Source organism: Neoarius graeffei, chromosome 5 (genome assembly GCF_027579695.1).
Source record: "Neoarius graeffei isolate fNeoGra1 chromosome 5, fNeoGra1.pri, whole genome shotgun sequence".
NCBI classification, from domain to species: domain Eukaryota; kingdom Metazoa; phylum Chordata; class Actinopteri; order Siluriformes; family Ariidae; genus Neoarius; species Neoarius graeffei.
Window position 1 is genome coordinate 97,599,253 of NC_083573.1, and position 16,092 is coordinate 97,615,344.

The window sequence follows — 16,092 nt, forward strand, 5'->3', positions numbered from 1 at the left end:
GATTGTGGTCTTAAACACTGACGGATGTGTGCTATTTTCTCTGATTGTACAAAACATCCTGAATGAGTAAGATCCTAAAAGCACTCATTTATATAATCCTCATTAAGTGTATTAAGTGTTCATTAAGTTACACAGAGCTGACTGAACAGTGTCTCAGACCACGCAAACATTTTTTAATAGTTTAATTGAAATTTAATAGTAAACAAGCAAACAATCAAGAACACCTGTCTGGAAAAAAAATCAGAAAATACACTCAGTCGGCCACTTTAATAGGAACTTGTTGTTGATTCTAAGATCCCTGTTCTTGGCTGCAGGAGTGGAACCCAGTGTGTTCTTCTGTTCTGCTGTTGTATGCTGAGATGCTTTTCTGCTCACCACGGTTGTAAAGAGTGATTATATGAGTAACTATATCCTTCCTGGCAAACAAAACTCAAACCAATTACACATCTATCCGTTTTCCTCTCAATAAGGTGTTTGTTTCCACCCATAGAACTGTCACTCACTCACGTGTTTTTTTTTGTTTTTTACACCATTCTGTGTAAACCCTAGAGACTGTTGTGTGTGAAAACCCCAGGAGATCAGCAGTTTCTGAAATACTCAAACCAGTCCATCTGGTTCAAACCCACACTCATGCCACGGTGAAAGAAAGAAAGTCACACTTCGCTGTGAGATCACAATTTTTCCCATTCTGATGTTTAAAATTGTGAACATTAACTGAAGCTCTTGATTTGTATCTACGTGATTTTATGCATCAAGGGATCGGCTGATCAGAGAACTGCGTCAAACAGCAGGTGGATGGACGGGTGTACATAATAAAGTGGCCGGTGAGTGTATTCAACATCCACATTAACCAATGAGCTGAGCAATTATAGAGAATTAAACATTAAAAATATATATAACATATACAACCCCGATTCCAAAAAAGTTGGGACAAAGTACAAATTGTAAATAAAAACGGAATGCAATGATGTGGAAGTTTCAAAATTCCATATTTTATTCAGAATAGAACATAGATGACATATCAAATGTTTAAACTGAGAAAATGTATCATTTAAAGAGAAAAATTAGGTGATTTTAAATTTCATGACAACAACAAATCTCAAAAAAGTTGGGACAAGGCCATGTTTCCCACTGTGAGACATCCCCTTTTCTCTTTACAACAGTCTGTAAACGTCTGGGGACTGAGGAGACAAGTTGCTCAAGTTTAGGGATAGGAATGTTAACCCATTCTTGTCTAATGTAGGATTCTAGTTGCTCAACTGTCTTAGGTCTTTTTTGTCGTATCTTCCGTTTTATGATGCACCAAATGTTTTCTATGGGTGAAAGATCTGGACTGCAGGCTGGCCAGTTCAGTACCCGGACCCTTCTTCTACGCAGCCATGATGCTGTAATTGATGCAGTATGTGGTTTGGCATTGTCATGTTGGAAAATGCAAGGTCTTCCCTGAAAGAGACGTCGTCTGGATGGGAGCATATGTTGCTCTAGAACCTGGATATACCTTTCAGCATTGATGGTGTCTTTCCAGATGAGTAAGCTGCCCATGCCACACGCACCCCCATACCATCAGAGATGCAGGCTTCTGAACTGAGCGCTGATAACAACTCGGGTCATCTTTCTCCTCTTTAGTCCGAATGACACGGCGTCCCTGATTTCCATAAAGAACTTCAAATTTTGATTCGTCTGAACACAGAACAGTTTTCCACTTTGCCACAGTCCATTTTAAATGAGCCTTGGCCCAGAGACGACGTCTGCGCTTCTGGATCATGTTTAGATACGGCTTCTTCTTTGAACTATAGAGTTTTAGCTGGCAACGGCAGATGGCACGGTGAATTGTGTTCACAGATAATGTTCTTTGGAAATATTCCTGAGCCCATTTTGTGATTTCCAATACAGAAGCATGCCTGTATGTGATGCAGTGCCATCTAAGGGCCTGAAGATCACGGGCACCCAGTATGGTTTTCCGGCCTTGACCCTTACGCACAGAGATTCTTCCAGATTCTCTGAATCTTTTGATGGTATTATGCACTGTAGATGATGATATGTTCAAACTCTTTGCAATTTTACACTGTCGAACTCCTTTCTGATATTGCTCCCCTATTTGTCGGCGCAGAATTAGGGGGATTGGTGATCCTCTTCCCATCTTTACTTCTGAGAGCCGCTGCCACTCCAAGATGCTCTTTTTATACCCAGTCATGTTAATGACCTATTGCCAATTGACCTAATGAGTTGCAATTTGGTCCTCCAGCTGTTCCTTTTTTGTACCTTTAACTTTTCCAGCCTCTTATTGCCCCTGTCCCAACTTTTTTGAGATGTGGTGCTGTCATGAAATTTCAAATGAGCCAATATTTGGCATGACATTTCAAAATGTCTCACTTTCGACATTTGATATGTTGTCTATGTTCTATTGTGAATACAATATCAGTTTTTGAGATTTGTAAATTATTGCATTCTGTTTTTATTTACAATTTGTACTTTGTCCCAACTTTTTTGGAATCGGGGTTGTAATGAGTAAACCTTTAACAGTCTAATGAGTGGATAGAAACATGCTGGTGAAATTAGCTCTTTACACATTATTAGAAAAGGTGCAGACAGGAAGTGACGTCATTAGACCTGGACAATGGCATTCATTTCTACTGCCATCAGAATGACTTTTAAAGTCATTTCCTGTTGTTAAAGGGGTACCAAATATAATATATACAGTTGCTGATGTGACAAAGTAACGTATTCTTAAGTATTCTATCAAATTTGTATACTAGAAAACAACGAAATATCTTGGTAATTGTAAATATAATACTTTATACGCTAAACCGCAAAAGAGTCGCCATTTTTAAAAGACCGTGACGTCAGCGCTACCCACTGCACTAGCGGAACTCTCTGAAATAGAGGAGATAAGCGTGTAATCATGGCGTCGGGCGCATCAAGTGAAAGCGACAGCTCTGTCGAATCATACGAAGAGATCCCGCAAGACACACTGCAAGCAGGCTATGGCTTAGAAGGGTACCAGTTTGAACTTAGGAGAGGTACTCTCGACTCTGGTGATGAAATAAAAGAAGAAAGCTCGGATGACGGCGAGGATGACACTGATGCTGACCATGGGCATGGCGAGCATGGGGCAGAGCGTCTGCATGCAGGTGACACGGCGTGGTGCTCGTGCGGAAAATGTAACGTGGAGTTGCTCACGAGTCCAGCAGAATTTATTTGCTGCAATGAGATAGGCGCCACCCGTGGACTTGCGAAATCGTCGCAAGAGGCAGAAACAGGTATTTCACACGTGCTATTCCCAACCTCAATGAGCCAACACAACTGGGCACATACATACGTCATGAGTGTTACGCAGAGAAAATGAACGTGCATTCTGATTGGATAAAATTAATATCATGGCGGGCTGTTCAAACTGCGGAAATAGTTTGCTCGGGCTACTTTCAAAACACTATAACTTTCCAACCTTAGAACAAAAAACTTTTGTAAGTCTTGAATAAGGTTCGTTAATGTGTGTTTTATTGTTATATTTACTCTATATATTGCCCTCTGTTCCCATTTAAGTTGTTACAAAGCCGCACTGGCAGCCATGATTTCCAAGGAGATATGAATAACAGCAGATCGAATCATAAATGACTGAACAGACAGTGTAATGAAGGACGATATGACCTTCACTACAATGCTCGCTGTGTTTAATAAAACTGTTCTTTCTAGTGTAACACTGAAATAAACACCCCAGCAAAACTAAACATTTGGCCACACCTTCTAATTCTTTATTTTTATTAATTAAAAGACACTTCATATCTTAAAGTAATGAAGGATGTTTTTTTCTCTTTACTTACTAGTTGAGTGGTTCTTGACGTAATATGGATGTCAGTGGGTGCAGGCACTTACAGACGCAGTTGCAGGGGAGAGCGGGTGCGTCGCAGTCTGGTAGCCAAATCCAAGACATGAGACGAGAATCAGAATCAGGTTTGTGCCAAAGGTCAGTCGATGTGCAAACAGAGTGTCAGAGGAGTATAACAGCCTCAGAGTCCGAATATAGACAGAAACAGGGTCAAAGCCACTAAAGCCAGAACCAGTAGCAAACAGCTTGGTATAATCAGGGACACAGAATGATACTGTACTTCATGTCGTGTGTTTGTGACTGCTGTCCATAAGTAGGGTGCACTGATTGCATGAGATGTGGAACAGGTGTGGCAGTAATCAGAATAGATGACTTGCAACCACACTATCAAAGTGTGCTACGTCACGGGCATCCACCATGATGGTGGATATACAAAGCAACTAGGATGGCAGCCGCTGAAAGTGTGTCTGTAAACAATGCTGAATTTTCTCATTATTACCACGATTTGAACGGTTGAGCGAAGATTCGGTACAAAGAGAAGCGAGATATGTGTGGTTTTGATCCTTAGTGTTTAAAAAAGCCAGACTTTTCTGAAGATAAGACACTTCTACCGACCATCAAGTACCCAGATATTGTGCTCTATCTGGTTTGGCTGCTGAAGAATCAAGTCCAACCTTGGAAGAAACATAGCCCATGTTCTGAGTGGGTGCCCAGTCTGGATTGTTTCTATCATATAATTTTGCTGGCGCTCCTAGAAGCGAAATGGTAATACACATGTTAAAATTATAACAACGACCTAGTGAACCATGACAAGAGAACACTCATTTTATAGCAAAATTCTAGCAACAAGAAATAAAATTCTTCCATGATATTATTGAGAAAGCTTTTGAATCTCACCGGAGATAAAATGATAATTGCAAACACAAGCTGTTTTGGTTTTGTTAGATCAGCCCTGCCGATGTTGTTCAGCCGTGCTTGTCTCCTCTCCATTCTAAGCCTCAGAGATTCCTCGCTTTCTTTCCAAATCATGGATGGAATTCTAAAAAACCAGAACGTGCCACGGTCACAAGTACTGTTGTGACCACAACCAGATACAGCACAAAAGATATGGCATAGCTAAAAGAACACTTCAAGCAGTGGAAAAACAAAGAGAGTTGTGCACGTATGACACTGTTTTCCATGGAATGTCACTTGACCCCGCATTTGTATATCCACCAACATGGCTGACATCCGGGTTTCTATTTTGCTTTGAAGTCACTTGCAAGTCAAGGATTCGGGAGAGGGAGGGCACTGTGGCACTTGGGGATTGAAGTCTGCCACGAACTAACACTATCGGTGACAGAACCCCCCACTTTGCCCATGACAGGAGTTGAGTATTTTGTGTGCCTGGTACACCAGCTGTTCTTCCAATTCCAGAGGTGATGGATGTTCTGTGGATGGTGTGTTAGTGGCAAGAGGTCCAGGAATAGTAGGCTTGAGACATGATACATGGAATGTGGGTGATAGGCGGCAGTGTGGTGGAAGTTCCAATCCGTACAAGATCTCATTGATCTGGCAAAGGACTCTGAAGGGGTCAATGTATCTAGCACTGAGCTTCTTGCATGCGCTGGGATCTCGTAGGTCCTTGGTAGACACCAAGACTCTGTCCCCTGGTGTGTACACGAGTGTCTCCCTTCTGTGCTTGTCAGCATAGAGTTTGCATCTATGGGACACTTGCTCAAGTCATTGGTGAATGCTCCCCCATACCTGTTCAATTCTCTGAAACCAGGTGTCAACTGCCAAGATGTGTGTGGATGAGTCATCCCATGGGAACAATGGGGGTTGGTATCCCAGGATACATTGGAATGGAGTGAGTTGCATGGCAGAGTGTTTGAGTGAGTTATGTGCATATTCCACCCATGAAAGAAATTGACCAGTCCTTGGTATTCTCCAAGCAGAACACTCTCAGGAACCACTCAATCTATTTGTTAGTGTGCTCTACTTGGCCATTGGACTGCGGATGGTGCCCAGAAGTTAGACTTATGGATACTCCTAGTTTTTTTTTCTGTGAACTTAGCCCATAATCTGGATGAAAATTGGGGTCCCTGATCACTCACTTTGTCTTCAGGGATCCCATAGTACCTGAAAACATGGTCGAAGATGAGCTCCATGGTTTCGAAGGCTGTGGGTAGGCTGGGCGAGGGAATGAGTCTTAATGCTTTGGAAAATCAATCGATGACTACCATGATTACTGTATTCTGTGATTTGGGTAGATCAGTGAGAAAGTCAATTGCCAGGTGTGAACATGGTCTCTGGGGTGTGGGTAATGGTATGAGTTTACTAGCAGGTGATGTCTGGGGCACCTTGGCTTGAACAGATAGAACAGGAAGAGATGAACCGGTCGATGTCAGACCTCATGTTCTCCCACCAATACTTCACCCTGATAAGCTGGTACGTGTGCTGACCCATGGCAGGAGACAAGTGCGCCCACATGATAAGGTGGCCCCTGTATTGTGGTGGTACAAACATAAGACCTGGTGGACAGGTTTCGGGTGGGTTGCATGGTTGGTTCTGTGTCAGTTTCTTGTCAATGTCCCAGGAGAGAGCTTTCACAAAGCACTTGGGTGGCAGGATAGGTGTGGAATCTGGGTTGACTGTAATGGAGGCATTAATTCAGGACAGTGTGTCAGCTTTTGTATTTCAGGAGCCAGGACAGGATGTGATGGTAAATTGAAATCATGTAAAGAAAAGTGTCCAATGTGCTTGTCATGGGTTCAACCGCTGAGCTGACTTGAGATATTTGAAGTTCTTGTGGTCTGTCAAAATAACAAATAGGTGTACAGCACCCTCAAGCCAATGTCTCCACTCCTCCAGGGCCAGTTTAATTGATAAAAGTTCTCTGTTCCCAATGTCATAGTTCTGCTTGGTTGGTGTGAGTTTCTTTGAGAAGAAAGCTATGGGGTGTAGTTTTGTTTTCTCCCTGAAGCCTGGGAAAGGACACCTCTGGCTCCGGTCTCAGATGCATCTACCTTGACAGTGAAAGGCTTAGTGGGATCTGGGTGTTTCAGGATGGGTGCAGTGGTGAAGGCAGACTTGAGTTGAATGAATGCATCTTCCACCCCTTGGCTTCATTGCAGATGCTTGGGCCCCTTCTTGAGTAGCGCAGTGAGTGGAGCTGCAATGGTACTGAATCCCTTAACGAATCATCAGTAGAATTTGGCAAACCCTAGGAAACGTTAGAGTTCTTTGATGGATGTGGGTGTTGGCCAGGAGATGACTGCAGAAACTTTGAGTCCATACTAACCTCTTCAGTACTGATTATGTACCCCAGGAATGAGATTTGGGAGACATGGAACTCACTTTTTTGCTTTCACATATAACTGGTTCTCCAGGAGCCTGGAGAGTACTGACTTGATGTGTTCTTGGTGGCTTGCTTCGTCTGGCAAGTCGATAAGAATATTGTCATTGTGGCCAATGATATAGCATTCCAGCATGTCCTGGAGTACATCACTGATCAAGCATTGAAACACAGTGTGTGTGCAAGATAGCCCATACGGCATGACAAGATATTCAAAGTGCCCAGAAGTGATACTGAATGCCATTTTCCACTCGTCACCCTCTCAAACATGCACCAGGTTGTAGGCACTCCTGAGGTCAAGTTTAATGAAAATACAAGCAGATTATAGTTGTTCCAAGTCAGAGGGTTAGGGTTGACATTTGGACAGTTTGTCGATTCCCCTATTATCACACACACAGCACCAGATGCAGGATTATGAGCAGCATTTACACGCTCGTGACATCCAAGCTTATCATATCTGATGCACTTTAACTAGAAGAAAAATGTATGCACGCAATCATCATTAATTATTAACTGAAATGTGTTAAATGCTCTAAGATTGCAATATTGCAAGACTCGATTTGTTTTTAGTTTTGTTCAGGAAAACATGGTGAAAGGTAACCACTGCGTTCTGCACATCTCTCTCTCTATCTCTCTCTCTATGCCACCTGTGCTACAGAGGAAGACTGTTGTGAATCAGTAGTTTCTCGTCTTGGGGGCTCAAGAAGATAACCATTTACTCCTTTATCTCATCTCATTATCTCTAGCCGCTTTATCCTGTTCTACAGGGTCACAGGCAAGCTGGAGCCTATCCCAGCTGACTACGGGCGAAAGGCGGGGTACACCCTGGACAAGTCGCCAGGTCATCACAGGGCTGACACATAGACAGACAACCATTCACACTCACATTCACACCTGCGGTCAATTTAGAGTCACCAGTTAACCTAACCTGCATGTCTTTGGACTGTGGGGGAAACCGGAGCACCCGGAGGAAACCCACACGGACACGGGGAGAACAATTCAAACTCCACACAGAAAGGCCCTCGCTGGCCACAGGGCTCGAACCCGGACCTTCTTGCTGTCAGGTGACAGCGCTAACCACTACACCACCGTGCCGCCCTCATGTACTCAGTTATATCCTTGATAATCTTCTGCCGCTTCATCTGACATATAAGAATCCCAGTCACTATCAGAATTCTCTCCAAAACATGATTCCATATCGAGACTGGTCTAACCACTGCTGCATATGAGAATGAAATTGAGACCCGGATTGTTACACGTACAGTGGGGCAAAAAAGTATTTAGTCAGCCACCAATTGTGCAAGTTCTCCCACTTAAAAAGATGAGAGAGGCCTGTAATTTTCATCATAGGTACACTTCAACTATGAGAGACAGAATCGGGGGAAAGAATCCAGGAAATCACATTGTAGGATTTTTAATGAATTAATTGGTAAATTCCTCGGTAAAATAAGTATTTGGTCACCTACAAACAAGCAAGATTTCTGGCTCTCACAGACCTGTAACTTCTTCTTTAAGAGGCTCCTCTCTCCTCCACTCGTTACCTGTATTAATGGCACCTGTTTGAACTCATTATCAGTATAAAAGACACCTGTCCACAACCTCAAACAGTCACACTCCAAACTCCACTATGGCCAAGACCAAAGAGCTGTCAAAGGACACCAGAAACAAAATTGTAGACCTGCACCAGGCTGGGAAGACTGAATCTGCAATAGGTAAGCAGCTTGGTGTGAAGAAATCAACTGTGGGAGCAATTATTAGAAAATGGAAAACATACAAGACCACTGATAATCTCCCTCGATCTGGGGCTCCACGCAAGATCTCACCCCGTGGGGTCAAAATGATCACAAGAACGGTGAGCAAAAATCCCAGAACCACACGGGGGGACCTAGTGAATGACCTGCAGAGAGCTGGGACCAAAGTAACAAAGGCTACCATCAGTAACACACTACGCCGCCAGGGACTCAAATCCTGCAGTGCCAGACGTGTCCCCCTGCTTAAGCCAGTACATGTCCAGGCCCGTCTGAAGTTTGCTAGAGAGCATTTGGATGATCCAGAAGAGGATTGGGAGAATGTCATATGGTCCGATGAAACCAAAATAGAACTTTTTGGTAAAAACTCAACTTGTCGTGTTTGGAGGAGAAAGAATGCTGAGTTGCATCCAAAGAACACCATACCTACTGTGAAGCATGGGGGTAGAAACATCATGCTTTGGGGCTGTTTTTCTGCAAAGGGACCAGGACGACTGATCCGTGTAAAGGAAAGAATGAATGGGGCCATGTATCGTGAGATTTGGAGTGAAAACCTCCTTCCATCAGCAAGGGCATTGAAGATGAAACGTGGCTGGGTCTTTCAGCATGACAATGATCCCAAACACACCGCCCGGGCAACAAAGGAGTGACTTTGTAAGACGCATTTCAAGGTCCTGGAGTGGCCTAGCCAGTCTCCAGATCTCAACCCCATAGAAAATCTTTGGAGGGAGTTGAAAGTCCGTGTTGCCCAGCGACAGCCCCAAAACATCACTGCTCTAGAGGAGATCTGCATGGAGGAATGGGCCAAAATACCAGTAACAGTGTGTGAAAACCTTGTGAAGACTTACAGAAAACGTTTGACCTCTGTCATTGCCAACAAAGGGTATATAACAAAGTATTGAGATGAACTTTTGTTACTGACCAAATACTTATTTTCCACCATAATTTGCAAATAAATTCTTTAAAAATCAGACAATGTGATTTTCTGGATATTTTTTTTCTCATTTTGTCTCTCATAGTTGAGGTATACCTATGATGAAAATTGCAGGCCTCTCTCATCTTTTTAAGTGGGAGAACTTGCACAATTAGTGACTGACTAAATACTTTTTTGCCCCACTGTATGACATCCCACACCCCTTCAGGATCTTCCAGTTCAGTCTCGGCAGATTCCATGAAAATCGTCTGATCTTATTGATTTTCCATTAATTTATGGCCTTTTGGATCAGCGATGGTTTGAAAACACATGGTCAATCAATATAATGATTGTTGCTTTGTACAAGGAAAAAAAGTGGTATTTAGAGGCATTACATACACTTAAAATAACATTTTATTGATATAATTTTATTGGTGTCAGGTGTTTTTGTGTAAAGCTCTACACTTTACACTCTAGTAGTCTTAGTCACTGTACGTGTTTAAGAAATGATATAAACCTGTGATTTGCAGCTTCAACAGAACACCTTCTGAATAATCAGAATCCAGCATTCAGCAGCGTTGAGGTGTCAGGTGTTTTTGTGTAAAGCTCTACACTTTACACTCTAGTAGTCTTAGTCACTGTACGTGTTTAAGAAATGATATAAACCTGTGATTTGCAGCTTCAACAGAACACCTTCTGAATAATCAGAATCCAGCATTCAGCAGCATTGAGGTGTCAGGTGTTTTTGTGTAAAGCTCTACACTCAGCCCTGAGCAATATTACTGTAGGTATTATAAATGAAATTAATTTTCAGTGATGTTTTCTTGGATTAAATGAAAACTGAAATGTGAGAGCAGTGACAGAGAGATTGTAATGCAGCAGTTCTAAATCAGGGATCCGAAACACTGATGAGCGCACGGGAACTAATACACACTCGTGTACATCTTGGACGCAAAGGCATGTTTAGCTGCAGTACACTAAATCTGCCGTTGTTTAATAGAGTCCTCGTAAGTCATTCTGTATCCTGCAGCAGTGATTGGACACTTCTGCTTTTCAGACCTTGAAACGGGGAACAAAAGGAGACTTAATGAATATAAACAGTAACACCCCCCCCCCACACACACACACACACACACACACACACGCACAAACAGCCATTTCACCATGACTAAGCAGAGTTATATTCAGGCACACACAGAGAGGGAGAGAGAGAGAGAGAGAGACAGACAGAGAAAGTGAGTGAGAGGGAGAGAGACAGACACACAGACAGAGAGGGAGAGAGACAGATAGAGAGAAAGAGACAGACAGACAGAGAGACAGACAAACAGATAGAGAGGCAAAAAGAGAGGCAGAGAGAGAGAGAGACAGACAGACAGAGAGAGAGAGTGAGCGAGAGAGAGAGAGAGAGAAAGTGAGAGAGGGAGAGACAGAAAGAAAGAGAGAGACAGACAGACAAACAGACAGAGAGAGACAGACAGAGAAAGAGAGAGAGACAGAGAGAGAGAGAGAGATTGCAATGTATGTCTGAGATACAGGTGTGCCCTTCCTAATATGACAGAATGACAAGCATGGAAAATGTCTATGACAGCTTGAGCAGAGTGTGAGAGGGGACTAACACATCACATGGTTCAGAGATGAACACACACACACACACACACACACGACTGAAAGATATACCAGAAATACTCATGCTGTATGCAGTGTATATAACGACATCAGAGATTTTCAGAGTAGCCTACTTTTTCGAAATAGATTGTAATAATAATAATAATAATAATAATAATAATTCATGAGTTAAGAATAAAACACTCAGTGTTGTGCTGTTACGAAAATAATCAACAACATTTGTGTGATGAATCAGAGTTACTGTTACTGATACCTTCCTGACGTTTTTTTTTTTTTATTTTTTATTTACCAGGGCGGCACGGTGGTGTAGTGGTTAGCACTGTCGCCTCACAGCAAGAAGGTCCGGGTTCGAGCCCCGTGGCCAGCGAGGGCCTTTCTGTGCGGAGTTTGCATGTTCTCCCCGTGTCCGCGTGGGTTTCCTCCGGGTGCTCCGGTTTCCCCCACAGTCCAAAGGCATGCAGGTTAGGTTAACTGGTGACTCTAAATTGACCGTAGGTGTGAATGTGAGTGTGAATGGTTGTCTGTGTCTATGTGTCGGCCCTGTGATGACCTGACGACTTGTCCAGGGTGTACCCCGCCTTTCGCCCGTAGTCAGCTGGGATAGGCTCCAGCTTGCCTGCGACCCTGTAGAACAGGATAAAGCGGCTAGAGATAATGAGATGAGATGAATGAATGATATTTTTATTTGCACATTAACAGCAAGTGTTTTATTCCTCTTACACCACTGCATTTAAAAAAAAAAATTGTTGAAGAACCATACATTGTACTTTTCATCCTTTTATAGTTACATTTATGTGGAACATCCACAAAAAAATTCCATCATAGCAGCTATAAACAGCCGTTCCCTCACCAGCCTATCTTTTTTCTCTTGTGATTATTATTATTATTATTATTATTATTATTATGCAAAAGATAATTCACATCAAGCGAAGAATAAACCTAGCAAGCCTGGTATTCTTAAGATAGGTACCGAGCCACTTCCCGTGGCCTTGAGTACCACATCATATGTCCTTCCATCCTTGTCACATATTTAGAACTTTGCAGATTATCTTTGCTGCATCAGCTCAATGTCCTTAACCATCTCCATCTCTTCCAACCATTTATTTAAACTTCTTGGTCGGGTTCCCAGGGCGCTGATTATAACTGGAACAATCTTGACATCTTTCAACTTTCAGACCCTCTTAAGGTCTTGATATTTTCCAGTCTTTTCTTTTTCTTTACTATGTCTTGTGTACTATAGCTTATTATTATTATTATTATTATTATTATTATTATTATTATTAATCATCTTCATCATCATCATCTTTATTTATATAGCACTCTTTTATACAAAGTTCCCAAAGTGTATTTTAAGAGTTGTCAATTAAACATTTTAAAAACGTACCAGTAAACAATAATAATAGAGTAAAAAAAAAACAAAAACGATAAAGTGCCCTAGATAACAGAGATAAAAATGGCGTGAATAAAAATTAATTAGGCATTTAAAATTAATTTTTAAAAATGCATCTATGTTACCGAGAAACTTCAAAAAGCGTAAACTTTTCTGTCAGAAAACGTAATGTCTCAGCTTTACGCTGACTGTTACGAAGCACTGACGCTGGAGTCTCCTTCCATACATGTTAAATAAATATCTTCTGACAGAAAATGCACTATATCAATGATTACACACGTTTATTTTAATCCATTAACCTGCAACGGTCGCTGTGCACATCCTTATGTATGAGCCATTACTATACAGTAGAAACGATATTAGAGTATATCTACAGTATATCACGTTCAGACAGAGAGATGAAAACTTTTGAATTGACAGACTTTTCCATTATTAATCCCTTTACTTGATTAGGTAATCATGGAAAATTACCATATTTCAACCCAAATTCACAAACTGTCTCAACTGCAATATGTCATCATCATTATTTCTTTTTGTCCTGGGGTGCGCTAACTTGTGAAGTTTTGATGTGATGTCATTGTTTCAGATGTACAAAGCTGTGCATGCATCAGCACTGGGAGCTTTTTGTTTGAATACACAATGTGTAACTCACGTGAATCGGATCCAGTACTTTGACGGCCGCCTCGCTGCCATTGATCTTATCCAGCACTTTGTACACTTTGCCGTAGGTCCCTTTTCCGATTGTCTCGACGATCTCCCAGGTGTCAGAAGGATCGGGAAAGCTGTCAAAGACGATGGATTTGCCTGACTGCGGAAACATCTTCCTAAGAGATCTCCTGAGTAGAAAGAACACATTGAGTCATTCACTCACTGATATTCAGTTCAGATCAAAATGACACATTTTACTTTTTTATTAAACATAAAAGAAAAGTTTTGTATCATTGATATAAAATTGCAGAATAATTAAACAGAGATACCTTCAGTAACATAAGGCTTCTAGTTGAGTTAAAGTACAAAAAATACCTGCTTTTTTATTGTACTTAAGTATCCAGTAAAGTTATTTTAGTTATATTATTATTATTATGATGATGATGAGTATCTATAGGGAAGATGTCGCTCCAATCTCTTTGTCGTTTGGAGTTGTGTCTGTGTACAATGCAGAACATGAACGAAACTATTTCCATGGAATAAAAACATATGTTCTATTCCCTTCTAGTGGGTTTATTGATAGCATGCAATATTGTTATCGTATCGCTTATCCTCCATGTATTACGCCACTCTCCTCAATGCAGAATGAGCTTGCAATATTGTTATAATATTGCACGTTGTCAAGATAACACGACATCACACATTGGAGCTCATGCAAAGATCCAATGGCAAAACTTTTCTGCTGTGTTTGCACGCAATCATTTCTTTGTTGGCCGGGAAAGAGAGAAGACGAGGCTAATCCAGTGCTAGGTTTGAGCACTAAATAAATAAACTGAAACTAAAGACACACTGAACACCCAAAAGGCTACCAAAATGGCATTATATATTCTTCATGCATGTTTACAAGAGAAAAACATACCAACGGACATTGAAAAACTAGAATAGAAACACAATTTTATTTATAAACTTTGCCTATTAAATGGCAGGGAATCCATCAACAGAGCAATAAGCTCCAATACCTGAGGTCCCACAAATACCTGAGGTCCCGTAACATCGGAGATATAAAACTTCTGTGCTTGCGAATGACTGACAGTTTGTAAACAAATATGGCCGCAAGCTTTGCTTTATTAAAAGCGGAAAATTTTGAGAGAATTTTGGCTACCAGGTTGCTCCGTTGTGTGTAGCTGTCGATGTTGAATTTAAAAGTAACTAAGTAAATTACACAGGGAAAATAATAATACTATTTGGCTTGACTGCACAAGCACTGGCCTGCGTTAACACTACACCAGCTAAAAGGTAACTGCACTCCACGTGCTACCAGAACCAAGTCGTAGGTAAGCTAGCATCAGCCTTCGCTAACGTTACTGCTACACCAGCTGGAAGCTAACAGCACTGCCGTGCTAACAGCACTGAGTTGCAGGTAAGCTTGCGTTGGTATTCGAGAATGCTGATATGAAGAATGTGTATGTATCATACTCATAATATTGGCTGTTTTTTTCATGGTACATCAGATATATTCCATTCAGCTACTTGTCTTCGACTCAGTCAATATCATGCTAGCTGAATGAAATATATCTGATATACCACTCAACGCCAGTCAATATTACTTAATTATTCTATCCACATTCACTGGATATGAGCAATCACATGCTCTGATTGGCTACTCTACTACGAGGATATCAGCTCATATACCATGAGTAGAGAAAAAATGGCAGCTTTGTTATTAAGTATTTAAAATAAACAGAAATAGCTAAAAGAATATAGTATTTTTGGCCCCAATATCTCCTGTTCCACACTGCAGCCCAGTCGGTGGCAGTAACGGACCTTTAAATTGGTTTGCCAACTGCCAAAAAAGAAGAAAATGAACAAAATAGTGGAGCATGTTTCTGAACCAACTGAGGACAAAATAAAAATTCTACTCGAAAAAAAAGCAACAAAATATGTTTGTACACAATCTAAGCAGAAATGATTTTGTCAGAGGTTTTGTACATGTATAATTTTTTTTTTTATTTTTCAAATTTGAAAAAAATAAAAAAAAATGCTCTGTTTCTCAAAATCCAGTGAATGTGGAGAGAATAAAACAGTTATTCCACTCAATCTCGTCTTACATGGCTTATAGCCGACTCGGTGCTGCGCACCTCGTCAGCTATCAGCTCATGTATGACTCAATTTCATGGAATAACTGTTAAATATCCTGTATTTACTGTATGCATTGTATTTTAATTGACTTGTGTGTGTTTGACCTTGTGTTATTACTGCTGCAAAACCAGTTGCCCATTTAGGGACAAATAAAGTTCTACTTGACTTGACAAAGCAGCTGTTCAGAAATCAGGATATAGATTTACAACCCCGATTCCAAAAAAGTTTGGACAAAGTACAAATTGTAAATAAAAACGGAATGCAATAATTTACAAATTTCAAAAACTAATATTGTATTCACAATAGAATATAGACAACATATCAAATGTCGAAAGTGAGACATTTTGAAATTTCATGCTAAATATTGTCTCATTTGAAATTTCATGACAGCAACACATCTCAAAAAAGTTGGGACAGGGGCAATAAGAGGCTGGAAAAGTTAAAGGTACAAAAAAGGAACTGCTG

The 16,092-nt window shown here is 41.1% G+C and overlaps 1 protein-coding gene across 1 annotated transcript in view; it reads right to left on the minus strand.

Annotated features, from left to right (window-relative positions):
* The window catches only part of myo3a (myosin IIIA), a 336,500-nt gene that overhangs the window by 297,124 nt on the left and 23,284 nt on the right, over positions 1 to 16,092 (minus strand). Inside the window, exon 2 of the mRNA XM_060920858.1 lies at positions 13,493 to 13,676. Coding sequence (XP_060776841.1) covers positions 13,493 to 13,676 — 184 coding nt within the window. The remainder of the gene's footprint in view (positions 1 to 13,492; positions 13,677 to 16,092) is intronic.